This window comes from Rhea americana, unplaced genomic scaffold, assembly GCF_003343005.1.
Source record: "Rhea americana isolate MKP2758 unplaced genomic scaffold, rheAme1 scaffold_61, whole genome shotgun sequence".
Taxonomy (NCBI): Eukaryota; Metazoa; Chordata; class Aves; order Rheiformes; family Rheidae; genus Rhea; species Rhea americana.
Window position 1 is genome coordinate 549,282 of NW_028186768.1, and position 15,501 is coordinate 564,782.

General features: G+C 35.7%; 1 protein-coding gene across 3 annotated transcripts in view; it reads left to right on the forward strand.

Moving 5' to 3' along the window:
* CDK5RAP2 (CDK5 regulatory subunit associated protein 2) overlaps positions 1-15,501 on the forward strand; it is an 80,995-nt gene that overhangs the window by 51,710 nt on the left and 13,784 nt on the right. For 2 of the 3 annotated variants that reach the window (XM_085320086.1, XM_085320087.1), the window contains exons 24-30: positions 162-278; positions 2,706-3,324; positions 5,160-5,392; positions 7,856-7,904; positions 8,726-8,913; positions 10,089-10,214; positions 14,363-14,479. In XM_085320086.1, the coding sequence (XP_085176212.1) occupies positions 162-278; positions 2,706-3,324; positions 5,160-5,392; positions 7,856-7,904; positions 8,726-8,913; positions 10,089-10,214; positions 14,363-14,479 (1,449 nt within the window). The remainder of the gene's footprint in view (positions 1-161; positions 279-2,705; positions 3,325-5,159; positions 5,393-7,855; positions 7,905-8,725; positions 8,914-10,088; positions 10,215-14,362; positions 14,480-15,501) is intronic. The other variant, XM_085320085.1, reaches the window with a different exon arrangement.

Genomic DNA, 15,501 nt, shown 5'->3' on the forward strand with positions numbered 1-15,501 from the left:
TGTTTGACATCACCAGAATCATTTGTTATTTTTGTATAGCTGTTCTTCCTTAGATAATTTTCCTGTTGGTTTGTCACAGAATCATTTTTTTTTTCTTCATATCCCCACTTATTTTTTTTAGTCATTTACTGAACCCGTCTGTTCCTCCCCTTTGTCTCCAGCTGACCCATTGATCAAACTGGCTAATGGTGAGGTCCAGGTGGAGTCACAAGATGTTGCATCTGATTCTGGGGGCAAAAATGAATATGCAATGGGCAAAAAACAGCAAAACTATCAAGGTAGGGCATTCATATAGTGTAATATAAAACAAGATTTTGAAGCTATGATTTCTTCTAAGTTGTGCAAAAATGTAATTTAGTGCAGATAATTGTCTCCTTTACCATTATTTCTGGGTGTTAAATCTCATTTACTTAGCTAGTACAGATTAATTACTCTAAGAATCCAATGTTAGTCTTTTAAGGGTTTTGCTTTCAGAAGGATCAAAGGGATTTATAAGGCTTGTTTCCAGTAAAAATAATGAGTTTTGTGCCTAACCCCGATCCATACTGCAAATATCCTCACTTCTGAACTCTTCTGTGAATTAGGTCTTTGTTACTTTATGCTTCTGCATCTAGTGATGAACTATTGGACTGAAGCAACTGAATGATAGAATTTTGCTTATCTGAATTATTTGAAGGCATTCAGCTAGATTGAAAGCTAATGGAAGCACTTAATGAAAATGTAAATAGGCTTAGTACTGTGTTACGTGTTTCTACATTTCTATTAGTCTTTTTTAGGATGGCTTGAATCTTGTAGTTAACCTGATGTATGTGAAGTACAAAGTAATCAGCCAATTCTGTAAATCTTGGTCACATCAGTACTTTTACTCATGTGAGTAGTTTCATTGAAGCCAGTCATTTGGTTTGCAGAGTCATGTTCTGTGTGTGCACGTTGTGGGTGTGGAAACATATATGCATAGGGACCTTATTCTTCTTTAATTAAAGAGCAATGTCTCATTAAAAACTAAAACCAATATTGTAATCAGAAATATTGCTTCCCTAGTATCTATTTTTATTTCCTGTTTGTTTTATCAGAAACATTTGCATGAAATCAGGATTCTGGAGTTTAGGAGTTTATCTATTATATGTTTGGTTATTTTTTTTTCTTTTTTCATCTGAATCCACACCCACCTTTGACATCTGTTTTACTGCAGCAACCAGCTGCAAAGTCAAAGTATTATGCCTTTCAGGTAGAGAAGAAGCAGGAGAAGATCATGAACTTAAATGTCGTGTTTTCTTATTCAGTGTGTCGTCTTGATTTCTGATGCATGGGAGTTTGTTCAGAAGCATTTCTGTCCTGTGATTCTATCGTGACAGAAATGACAAAAATGACATGAAAAATGGTATGCAACAATCCATATATTGCACAGAACAACATCCTGCCTTAATTTCAAATATAATGATAGCCCAGTATTACAACTTCCGTATTTTCCTGCCTTTTGGTTGTATTTACTCAACAGCAGAAAACCCTAAAGCGGTAACAGTGACTGCCAAGCTACCTCACAATAGATGAAGCTATTTTAATTTTGTTATTAGGTTTAGGTCTTTACATCACATTGTTTGAGACTGATCTAAGCATGATACAAACTGTTATATATAAATAGATTTGATCTTTTCCTTTTCTGTTCAGAGTTCTTTGCTGTTAGAAAATTCAGGATTTAGATTTTTCTTCAGTTCCACCTGGAGGCTGGCTGGCTCCTGAAGCCGTATTTTGGACTGTCTTCTTTTTAGGGTAATTGGGGCTAGACACTGCATTATATCTGTCAAGAATTTATTTCTTGTCATGTTAATTTTCTGCAAAAAAATGTCTTCCTTCAAGCTGCTCTGAAATGATCACTCCTATCTTAGGATAACAGATATAAATTTGTACAGCACAGATACTTCATATGAAAGGATCAAAATGGCTGGTTGACCTGAAATGTGAAATGCAATATCCCAAAAGAGAGGTTCTAAGTTGTAGTGATCTCTTGCAGAGTTAGTAGAAGAGGAGAATTTAATTTACTGGTAACCAGAAAATACCACTTTCTTAGATGCTTATACATACAGCTGTCAACTTATGCAGAACTATAAGCATATATGTAGGAATATATAACTTTTATTGGTCTGAGTCTGGAGTGATGGTATTACTTATGTCAAAGTCAACTAGGAGCTGTCCTGTGCATGCCAAGTGAGTGCCAGTAAAACCTGTAACACCAAACATTTTTATCGATTTTATTTAGGACGCTTCTTTTTAAAAAGAAGTCATTGAAGTTCCTTTTTTCAGATTTTACTCTTTTGTTGATAATCTTTTTAAACTTCCACTGGCTTTATGTTCCAGTTGGTTTTGTATAGATTTTTGAAGTGAGGAGAAAAAGAATATTTAATTAGAAGTTTTAGGAAGAGCTATTTAAAGTCATAGAGTCTACTTTTAAATCTCAATGCCTTATGTAATATTGGTTATTTGAAAGGTGATCGGGGGTTGGAACATTTGATGTGCAAGTTGAATTAATGGGCAGACCAGATCACAGAAAGAGGTCAGAACTCCAAAGCAAGTGTAGTATAGTTCATAGTCATTCCACGTTTTTACTCTGTTATTTTAGAAGCAAATGAATTCATTGTAGTGCTGTTAAGAACAGAATGGCAGATAAATAAATATTAATGTTCACACACAAGCCTCCTGTTTTCCAGAAATTGAAAATCATCATAACCTAAGCAAYATGAATATCCAGCATTCATTAAAAGAGATAAATGAAGAATTTTATTCCATGGAACATGAGGACATTGACTCCGCCACAACTTATTCAGGTTCCAAGAGCCTGCTTTCTCTCAAATTGAGTGTAACAAGCACAGATGCGCTTGATGACTGTGAAGTCATAGATGATATAGAAGAATTGAAACAAAGAATTAAGAATATGAAGTCTGAACTTGAAAGGTACAAAGTGTTCGTGTTTCATTTACAGACCTCTAACCAGCTTTTGTCAAGTGGTATGTCCAATGTAGTTTTGAGTCCCACAGCCTTGCCTGCGGAGGAACAAGTTATACAATTGCAAGATACTGCTACCGCTATGCAAGAAACTAAAACGTATTCTAGTGTACATCAGCAGATGGATTATGAGATCCACACAGAAAATAAGAATTCACAGACTTCAAAAACACCTGATACAGAGACAACACAAAATCTTAAGAATGTTCTATCAGCAATATCAGCAAATGAGGCAGAACTTGAAAAAGAGCAAATTGCAAATATGCATCTTCTTAATGAGGTGTATTGTCTTCAAAACAAACTTAGAGAAGCATCACCATCCAAGTGAGTAATGTCATTACTGTTTCGGGTTCCTTTTTGTAAACAGTGATAGTAATAATATAGGAAGGTAATATGAAGATCACTTTATTCACATACAAGCACATTGTTATGGTAAAGGCCAAATTTCACTAACATTAACATAAGACGACTGAAACATTTAGTTAAAAGATGCCTTGAAATAAAAAATACTTAAAAAAAAAAAAAAAAAACTGCGGAAGTCTTCCTAATATCCCGTTTGCTGCTCTGTAATGATTCAGTGCCAGACTGATGTGCCTCTCCCCATACCTCAAACCCACAACTTTCTTTGCTGCCAGATGTGATCTCCTGAGCTTGAGTTAGCTCTCTTCAGGTTACTGTCTAAGAAGAGATGACCTCTAAAATCAGCCTATTACAGTTTCATATCACTCAGAATTATTTTTGCTATTGAAAAAAATAAGAAAATTCAACATCAATTCTAAACCAGAAGTACTTCTATGGGCAATTGGCTTACAGATTCATGCTATCCCTTCTGTTTGTGTGACCACRCTTTATGTATAAAATAAGAATTTTAGTCTCTAGTTGTAATTTATTTTGCAGTTGTGTGCAGTAGCACCTTCCTTTGAAGGAAATGAAGGTAGATATGTATTGAAACTAATGAATGAAATTTTATAGCATAAGCTCATAAACTAGAAAATAATTCKTGGAAGGCTGGAAAGTATCAGTTTTGCTTTTCATATAGAAAGACTGAGAGCAGCAATTTGAGCAATTTGGATAGCCTATATATAAATCATAGACATAAAATGTGGTCTTATAGTACCAAACTTATTTTCTGACTCTAGTATCATTGCTTTCCTGAGAGTCTTTGCAATGGACAAAAAAAGGTATTCAGCCCACTGGCATTCTTTGAAATGCTTGAGTAGAAATAATCTGGAGACACCGAGCAACCACCACCAAAGACAGCAATATATCTTTTAGTATTACTATTCTAAAATACACTTCTGATATGTAGTTCATACAGATTTACATACCTTGAAAATATACCTCATCTGTGTTACAAAAGAAGATATAATTGTATAAATTAATAAATGAGATGATGTGTTTTGCTGCAAAGTTTTTATTGCCACGTTCTAGGATAACTGCATAAGTCACAAGTGACAGACCAAAAAAGGGGTTATGTATCTCTTCCTATATGAATGACAATGAAAATTTCATAACAACCCACAGTGTCATAGTTCTTGTTTATGCCCCATGTTTTGTTTAATTCCCCCCTACGCCTTTTTTCAGACCCTCTGCCTTTTTCACTCCCTCTGCTAATGTGTATGTATATGTATGGTCAAGTCTCTGGCAATAAACATACAGAGAAATCTGGAATTTGTCAGACTGGATGAACCATCAGCTCAGRAAGTCCAATAGTGGGCTCCTGGTAGCAGTACATAATGTTTCAGAAGAATGGACAACTCCATCTGCTCTTCTGAAATGAATCAAAAGAACCAGTTAGGAAGAACAAGCATATTCTTAAAAAAGATTATTTTCAAATATTTACTTTTGTTTATTTTACTTTAGCACCTTTACATGCCATCCAGGTTACTCCAGGCATACAAACAAGTTCATCATTCTATCATTCTAGTTTCTGYCCATTTTATAAATGAAGCAGTTTGGTAAAGAATAATAACCCAGAAGTTATGCCTATAAATAGAAAACTCAACAGTTAGAGACAACACATTTGTCATTGCGGTTGTAAGAACGTTCTGAAAGAAAATTAAGTAACATAAAATTACAGCTTAGAAATACAATTTTAATTCAYTTTAAATGTTATTTATGGTCAGAATATTGCTTTCAAAGATAATTTCTTTTTTCAGATATGATTCATTAGTTCATTCACAAGCTCAAGAACTCTCCTTTCAACGCCAGCAAATTAAAGACATCCGCAGTAGTTGTGTCACTTACCATCAACAGCTGACCAGCCTTGTTAAAGCTTTTGAGGAACTGCTTCAAGCCAGTGATGTAGATTATTATGTTGCTGAAGGCTTCCGTGAACAGCTGAATCAAAGTGTACTATTGTTTGAGAAGCTAGAAAGGAAATTCCTGTATGGTAAGTAACAGTATGTCAGGCATATTGTCTGGGGTATATTAACACTCTCAAAATTTCAAAGTATCTCCACTGAAGTCTTTCCATTAGCTTAATTCACAGTGAGTATTTAACACAATCTGTGTTTAACTAAAAAGAAAAATTGCAGGTTTCTGAAGATTTTTCCCCTATAGAGCAGGCACTTGCAAGAAAGGTGAATATGCTGCAGAAAGTTGAGCTTTTCCAGTGAAAGACAAAATTATCATATTATAGTCCACCAACCAATTTCCTGTGGCCAGTGCTTTGGGAGAATCCACCAGGAATCTAAGATTGGACAATTATGGAGGTTCAGTTACAAAGACAATACTGTACTGGTTTCTACATTATCTGATATTCTTGTAGAAAAAGCAGAATTGACTAGTATGCAGATATAAAATCATCTGTCACTGCTTTCACTAAGGAAAAGAGGCTTAGGCTTTATGGAGAACTCCACCCAARTGGGTCACTCTAGAAAATCAGAGTAGGAGTGAGGAAAATCTGTTTGATCTGAAGACAGAGGAGAATACTTGCTTTCAGAATTTTGAGCGGCTCGTAAAATTAAGAGACTGTTGTACTGTAAATCAGTGTCTATCTGAGGGTTACTGTCAGGCAAAATAATAGAATGAGAGCCTCCCAAGAAGGCATTCTAGGAGAAGCCARTATGGGAAGTGTTGTCTTGGTGGGAGAGAATTGCTAGTGCTGAATGGAGTCCATACCCTAGAAGGGACATACTGTAATGCGTACCAGTAAGTAAARTCTTTTTAGCGGTCAGTGAAAATTTGCCTATTATCTGGAAAATGGGAGTTTACAGACCTGAAAACACTCTTTTCCTTTTGAGTGTTTAATGCAGTTCGTACCTATTGCTGGGCAAAGCATTAAGTTGGAATGGCAGAGCCTTAAACATCTAAGAAGCCGTCTCAGGAGCTTTATTATTCCTTACATTTCTAATTAGTTTATCTGTGACCTGGACCTTGCTGTTAAATAGCCTGTCTGGTTAAGAAAAGGGAGGTTTATGTCTTTCATAAAAGAGAGTTGAAATGTCACCATATTTCATAAAATAGTCATCAAAATTGACATTTGTCGCTTGAAGAAGGCCATGCATATTACTTTCACCCCTTATTTTGAGGAAAATTAGTGGCAACATGATGGAAACGGGGTGCTAACGTAAGTGAAATGCAGCAAGAAAGCCCTTTTCTTATTCTCACAAGGGTGACCTTTTCTGAYCCAAACTACTGGCAATGCTTCCATGGATGTCAGCTGCAAAATTGACATCTTCAGCCAAACACTTAGGGACCCTGACTCCTGTATCATCCGGAAATTGGTTCTATAAGATCACTTTGTTCAGAAACATTCAGGACCCAGCATACAATGGTCTGTATTCTGCTTTTCTTTAAAGAGAGTGGCAGTATGTTGCAGTTTTGATTGGCTCATATAAAGGAGCTGTATATGAGGAAAAGGTATTATGGCTAGTGTGTCATAGCAGTATAATAAAAGATTGAGTATATTCAATGATTTCAGTGGCTACAGAGATTCCTTGCATTACAAATAAGACGATTGTGTAGTGAATAAACATTAAACGCCTTTAAAAAAACCCCAAACCAACAGATGGTATTCTATATACTGTGAAAAGTCACTGACAACCGAGACAATTCAATATATCTAACACAATGGTGTTGCATTGAATCACACATTAAAATAAAATGATGTTTGTGGGGTTATAAAGAACATTCAGCTTGCTAAGAATTGACTGTAAAGAAGAAGCATAAACAACCGTCTGTCTCTGCATTTCCATCCTGACCTTCAGTTCATTCCCCTGAAATTGCAGCTGTGCAGCTCTTACCTACCACTTTTGCTTAATTGCAGAAATTTTTTTACAATATGGGGAAYGAAAGTGACACCACAAAATTCTTATTTCCTTATTCAAATTACTGTCCGAGTTCAGATCTCTAACACTGAATTGTGCTTATGGTCACATGCTAYGCCTCTGAGGATATTGCAGGCAAACGTCTGTGTGTGCCTGTTTATTAAGGACAGTTGGTTAGCGTGGCTGCAGGTGGCCAAAATTCAAGTGAGATAGAATTGTTTTTTTATGAATATTTTATTGAAGAAGTAATGGTGTATATACCTCTAATTCTTCTTTCATAATGCAGCACAATGTTTTACATTTGTATGTTAACTAAAACAGTAAGGCTGTAAAATCTGGTACATGTGGTACATAGGCATTCCTTGGTAATTTTTCTGAACTCACGAGCAAGTTGTTACTTTGTTGCTGTGCTATAAATTGCTTTGCTCCTGTGCTGCTTTTGGCATTACTGTTGAGTATCCATTGACTTCTCTAAATTCTCATTAATTTACTACTTACATATTTAAATAAAATGCTTAAGACTGAAGAGAAAAAGTATTAATTTCAATGTCTTTTTTTTCTAATCAGATATTTCTGTTTTGCAGGAGAATTGATAGGTACTGAAGTTACTAAACTTTATGAATTATCTCAAAGGTAAGAGTACTACTGAATGTTTGTTAAATATACTGTTGTTTGATAAGTTGATAAGGATGCTGCACGGTCCTTAGCACAACTTCAACAGCATTACCTTTTGGGCGGGCTTTTTCTTATGTTGTCCGTTTCATTAATATCCATTTTGTTAATAAAATATTCATAGAAAACAAACTCAGGCTTTTTTCTGCTACATCTCAGTAAATGGCTGAGATAACTGAGGTGAGGCATCATGCTACCAAGATTGTTCCTTTCAGTAGTGCACCTAAAGCATTCACTAGTGCACTGTGATACACTGGTGGGTATGCTTAGGCGTTATCTTAATTGCAGCTGCTAGAAGGGACAGTCAGCTACCTTTCTGTTTGCATGACCTTGGGGCTGGCTCGGGAGCACTGCAGTACAGTGCTGTCTCACTTAATTCTCAAAACCCCCTTATGCTGAAGGTGAAGAGAGCAGGTGTTGCTACGCTGCTCTGTGTTGGTTTTATGGCAGCCTGGGATTGTCTGGTGCTACRGAAATCCTTAGCTGCCTGTTCAAGGCAGCTTTCACTCCCATTGACACGAAGGTGACTTAAGATAGGCTAGTGCTGGAATGTGAAYGCTAGACTTGAGGTCCATTGGTTATTCCAGCTAACTTCAGTGAGGTCTGAATTTCAGTCTAGATACATACCTCTGATGCACAGAGGATTTTCATGTTCTGTCTCATAAATCTCTTGCTTTACCTGTGTCCTGTAATGTAACACCATTTAACTTCTTTCTGTTTGTTGTGCTTCCAAAGTAATAAAATCATTTTTGTATTTAAAAATGTTTTGTTTGCCACACAAGGAGCAAGGAGAACACCACCACAATATACCAGCAATTTAAGGATGAATCACCTATACCATCTGCTTTTCATAGCTTRTCTGACTTTGATATGTCAGAAAAGTCATCTCTTGGATCACCTGAGCACAAACATGACCTGGCAGAAGGACAGCATGGCGTACTGGCACTTATGCCAAAYAAGTTCCCCCCAGGTAATTTTTTTGCCCTTGAAGATTCACTAGATATTGGGGGAGTGTGATAAATAAGACACGAGGGAACTAATTAAGAAATAATGAGGAATGTTTGTCTGTTTCAGCTTTCCAGTATCTTGCATAATCATTGCAATTTTCAGTAATAAGGCAGACAAAGATGACAATGATTAGAACTACCTCCTGTCTGAAACAAAATTAACTATGATATTTTGTGTCTTTGTTGTTTTAGACTATCATCTTTTACRGTACTCCAGACAGTCTTTAAATAGACAAGTTATGAGGGAAAATAGACAATTGTCAAGAGATTATTATATTGAAAAAGAGAAATTTTCTAATTTTATAAAAGCCAGTATTGTGTTTCCTTGAGAATTGTAAGTGCTGCATAATTAATAAGTGGTGTCATGTTTGACCTGGATAGTTTCGCTAAGCACAAGTGATGCTTGCAGTAGTTTGTTATAGGCAATGATGAAAATTTAATAGCTGAGATAGCACGTACTGTTCAGGAGAAAAATATTGCAGACTAAACCAGGAGTGTGTGACATGGATAAACTGACAAATAAGGTAGTGACAGTTAGAACAGRTAAGTTTCTGAGTAAAGCTGAAACTTACAGCCGATGGAACAAAAATCGTAGAACGGCAAAGCAAGAAGGAAAAGGTACTGTAATGAAACTTGATAGAACAGTTTTATTTATTAAAGGATGCATTGTGTAAGTCAAAGTCAAATTTATATCTGAGTTGCTCTAGTAAGCTTCCTATTATTATGAGGAAAAATGTATACAATTGGTGCATTGAGTCTAAATGTGAAGGCGTATTTCAGAACCTTGAATTCACTTCCAGATACAGGAAACATTTTAACTAAGTAAAATTGTAATCTGCTACAGTCTTCCTACTTGTAGGAAGAAGAAATTAAAAACAAAAAATTTTTGGACATTTATGTAAGTTTAAATGTAGAACAGGAGTTGCAAGACTGTTTCATTGTACGTCACTAAAAATAAGTGGTTTGTGTAGAATATGAAAAAATACTGTTGTAGAGTCAGATATTTAATGTCTGCCATTTTTAAGAGTTCTGTATCACTTTTTTTGGTCTGAACAAACAGCAGGTATGGTGGGAGTACACAATGGAAAGGAATACAGTCATTCGATCTATATAAAAATTGGTGTCTTGGTTTATTTAGAGTTATTAATGGAGCATCTGCAAGAAATTCGAATCCTGAGACAACGTTTAGAAGACTCCATAAAAACTAATGAGAGACTGAGGAAGCAGCTTGAAAGACAAGTTACAGACAAAGAACTAGATCAAGGTAAGAAATTATTTCATCATGAATTAAATCCATCTTTTCTGCTTGAAGTCTGAAGGATCAAAATCTGTTGGAAATTTTTGTGTGCTTTTTTGAGTAAACCCTGTGCCTTTACAGTTGGAAAATGATGTGCTTTCCTCTGAATGCTGCTGTATCTTGAGTTCCAGCAGCAAGCATAACTTTTCCACGCTCCCTGTGGAGTGCCATAAACACAGATATAATGTGCTTTTTCCTTGGCTCCATTGCTTGATCCATTGCACAAATTTTCTATTGGATACAGATACAGTAGATGTCCTCACACCTGTAATTGCACACATGAATTGAATTTCATCAGAGAAGTGAAAGACCCATCTAGTCCTCTTATCAGCTAACAGCCTGTATTTTTTTGTCTTTTGGATATCATTGGATCATAAGACTCTGATTTTAAGTTTTGTATTCTGATATTTATGATGTCATTTTATTTTYAATTCTCCACTATGTCCAGTCAGGGGCAGTTGCAGGGGCGGAAGCCAGTGGTATCAAGGTAATTTCAGTGTGACCTGGGCCTGGCATAAGTAGAGGAGGAGTTGCTTTGCTCTGAATTACATTGTTACTATTGATACAAAGTTTGAATATTGTGGAATTAGTTTTCCTACCTCTTCTCCTTTTATATCAGGCGTAGTCAGTACACTGCTAACAGAACTGTTGGAGATTCCTTGTCTGRAATTTTCTGATTGCTTTAAAGCAAATGTGTGTTTACATACTGGGACAAAATAGCCTTAATGGAACAAAGAACCTCGGCTATGATATTCAGCTTGTCATTTGATTTGATTGGTGTGATAAATGTGGCCTACACAAAATGGAATTGTGAGTTTTTTAATGAGAAATACCTGACAGGAACTGATAGAAATTTTAACATAGATGGTTTTCATTCCAAACTCTAATATACATCAGTGGATGAAAAAGACTGAAAATAGGAATGCAAATTCAGAGTCACTGCTCTCTGTTGTTGGTGTTTAACATCTTTGAAAGCCAAGCTCTGTGGTACATTTAAAACTTTTCACAAGAAGATAGCCAGGCTCTCACTAAGGAGGCTTTCGTAGCACCTTTTCAAGCACACAGAACCAGGCATACTTTCCCACATTTTGCTTTGTTCTTGTTCTCCTTCCCACACTTTCTGCCATAGGGCAATTGATTAATATGCAATATTACTCACAGTGGAAGCAGGCAATAAATACCTACATGCTTTCCTCTTACTCGGTTTCACTAATACTGACATTAGATTCATTATGTTTTACATCATCTCCATGATCCATTTCTGTTGTTGTTTAAATGGATACTTCCTACAAATGGCAGATTGCTTTCAAGAATAATTTACATTGATGGAAAGGTGTATAAAAAGCATCCATTTCATTCATGAAGTATTTACACTGCTGGAAAGCATGCTGTTCTCATGAAATAACCACACTGAAACAGTTCCAACTCTTTTACAGCTTCATAAAGATTCTGGCAAGGACATCCATTAATCCAGTGAAAGTATATTTTCTTTATAAACTGTCTTATGCCTTACATCTGTCTTCTTGCTGCCTTAGTACACCTACCAATGCATGGAGGAAATATTTGGAGAAGAAAGGAAAAAGTAGCTAAATGTTACTGRCTTTCAATGTAAAAAGAAATTCCTACCTGATACTGAAGCAGATCTTATCCTTGACACACAACCTTTAAAAACTTTTTTACTCTTTACTTAATATCCTTACTTTGTTTTCCTTTAAAAAGCAAAACAAAGTTGTAACATACTTAGTTGTTAATGAAAGCCTCTTACATTCTTTTTCTTTTGAGTTGTTTGTTCAACAAAATTTAATGCGTAGAAGTATTCCCATCTCTCTAATCTATGTTGTATGTATACMTACACATCTGCCCACTATTTTTGCCATGCTGCTTTTAGTATTTAGATTTTCTAAGTATTTGAATGCCTTTTGGCTTCTAGTATTCTATAAATGACAAAAGTGCCAGTAATGACTATATCATTACTTTRGAGCTGAGATTTGAAGTGCAAGTAGAACTAAAATAATTGCTTCAATCATTCAAATGTTAGGCTTCAAAATAAAATCAAAGGTTTAATTTTGAGTTTACTTGGTTCAAATGTTATTAACAGCAGTTAACATTAAAAAGGTTTTTTGTTTGCTTTTTATAGCACATAAGTARCTAATGTATATACTCAGACTTATTTTCAACTGTAGTACATCTTTATTTTACTTTATCTGGGAATGAATATTTATTTCCTTCCCCTTTGCTGTGATTTTCTACAGTGTCTGTCTTTCAGTCAGTGTTTCCTTTGAAACYTTCAAGGTACACTTCCTTAGCACTCACTTTTTTGGCACATAACATAATGAAAACTCAGTGTACTGCAGTTGTAGGTCCTGATGCTCCACTTTACTCTGGTTAGTTGGACCTTTGCATCTTTGGAGAGTATAATTGATGTCAGCAGGGTTCTGCACAGAAGTAGTAGTCCCAGTAGTGGGTCAAATTGCAGGATTGTGGCCTTAGTACCACTCGATCTACATTATCCCTTATTTTGTAAGATAACTAATAGTTATGTTCTGAAGCTTTTCAGTAGGACTGTGATAGCATAACTTTTTAAATAGGATAAAGCTGGGTGATGGGCAATAAATTAAATTAGAATCAAGATGAGGCCATCAAGCTTTGCCACTTCAAGTTGAATTGCTTTGTTAAAATCTGAAAAGAAAAAGGCTTTTGAGTTCACATAGCTACCTCAACTCTTTAACATATAGATAGTAAAATGCCATTAGTGCCAGGCTTCCAGGGCCGTTGAGTCTTTCAGTAACAACAAGAGGTGCATATCATGGCACACTAYGTCCCAGTTAGGTAGTGAGTAAAATCTTCAATTGGGATTACAATAAAATGAGATTACTAAGGTTGAATTGAACTGCCAGAGCTGAAAGGCATCCTCCTCATATATTCAGCTAATTTTTTGCCAGCCAGTTATTTCTCTTTCAACCAAATAGTTGATGCTCTTGTACTTCTCTCAAGCTCTAAAGCATAATAGTTACTGGGATAACTAATCAACTTTTAATAGTAATGTTAATTCCAGTGGGTTGTGAAGTGTTTTACTGACTATAAATAGGTTATAAGGGGCAATAACAATTACTGCATTTGCAGTTCAGAGGCAACTACCTTGAATTTGGAATAAGGCAGTTTCCAGAATGCAGTGTAACATTACACACCACTGTGGGATGAATAGTGTAGATACAATACCCAGACTGGAATTCCTGACTGGAATTTGACCAACTGGACACTCAGTTTAACAGCTAGATTTGTATGACYAGTGCCACAAGATCCGCAGAATAGGATTTATAGCCTTAAATATCCAGAAGTCAGACATCTAAACCAGTGCTGGCTACACGGAGCTCCTCTTGGTGGCACTGGAGCCAGCATCTTAGAGGACAGTGCAACTCATCTGCAGAGAGGCATGTAGGGGTTACATCAGATGGGTCACTCTCTGGACATGCCTGTTTCTTCCATTGGCTATTGATGGAAGCCCTAGTTACCTAAATTTAAGACTGATGAGTCTCCATCCCTGTGATCATAAATGTGTTCTCAGTTTGTAATCAGAGGCAAGCACCATGATTCCAGCTTTATGTTCTAGACTGGCAGGGTAGCAAATGTATTAYCAGATTTACTACCTTTAATTCCTGCATTACCCACTGTGGATTAGTTTCTATTGTTAGCTACCCTCTGTAAAGGTAGCATTAAATACAGTAGAGTATGAACAGCTGAATACTGAAATAAGAATTTTACAGAATGCTGTAGACTTTTGTACAGTTTATATCATTTTAAAAGAATATCTGTGTTGGAAAATACTCCTGCACTTGGTCCTGTTGCGTTTTTGGCTGATGGGTAAAAACTGCTAGGGGTAATTTTGCAATTTGGTTAATGACTGGCCAGTGATGAGAGGTATTTGTGATGCAGAGCTTTGAGTCACTTGGCATTAACCTGAGTTGCCTCTCAGTTTGTGGTGAAAACCTTTAAAACATATAAGGGATAGCATAGCATGTTTTCTCTGCAATTTTTTAAATTGTTCTTGTCTGGGAAGTTTAATATTTAATGACCTAGGGATGACTCATAAATCATTTTTATGTATATATTTATAGGTTCTGCAAACATTTTTATCCATGGCTCAGAGGAACATAATTCCCTGACTTCTGAAATTCATTTCCTGAGGAAGCAAAATCAAGTTCTGAATGTAATGCTAGCAAAAGGATCCAGAGGTAAAATGTAAAACTATGCTTTACAGAAGTAGACTACAACTCATTCCAAATTAGCAAACAATAAAGTCTTTAGAGTCCATTTATTAAATTGGCCTCTCAGTTATTCCCACTTCTGAAATTCCGTACTCAAAGCATTCCAACTGAGTTTAACAGTGATGAAGGAGATGGAGCAATGTTCCTTCTTTCTGTTTATTCATAGCATTTTCAGTTTTAAATGTGCTTTCATTTCTTCATTCTTTTTGCATTCCTTTCTCTTTATATATTCTTTTTTTCTTCTCTGTGCTTTTTAATACTGTTTTCCTGCTCCTTTTTCCCCATGCCTCTGTTCTAAAGTTCTCTTAAAACAAACAAACAAACAAACAAACATGCAATATAGACCAGAATTATTTTTGTTAATGAAATTATTCAATATAGAAGAATTGCAAAGGGAAACAAACTAATTACTCCTAGGTTCAGGAGTCTGCTGCAGAGGGTTGACTGGACAGGTTAAGTATCTTTTTGGAGGCACTTTGCAAGAGAACTGAGGGAAACCATTCAGAAGTGTTTGTAATCTCTTAGATTAACATTAAAATTTCCTTATCTTCACCACTGTGAAGAGAGAACATTAGAAGTCTATTCTATTCTTTTCCCTCAAGAAAACCAGCAAATAGSAGTTCTTAAAGGCAGCTTAAGCTAAAATTAGATGATAAGTATCTATATTTTCAGGGCAATGTAGAGCCTATTTGTATAAAAGTACTCGTGCATCTTTGAGTCATGCATTTTCTCATCTGGTTAGCACTTCTTGGTGCTTAACAGTTTGTTCAAGTTCTGCTTTTTTATTAATACAAGTTGTTACCGCTCTTGCTTGTTTCCATGTTTGACAATATGATATGATAATATCAGGGTTTTTTTGTATAAGAACCATGATGAATCAAACACTCTGCTACCCTTGTGTTTTAAAACAATGGCAGTGTCTCTGGAGTTTATGAGATGCTTTTTTCTTTTTTCTTTTTTTTTTCTTTTTTCTTTTTCTTTTTTTTTTT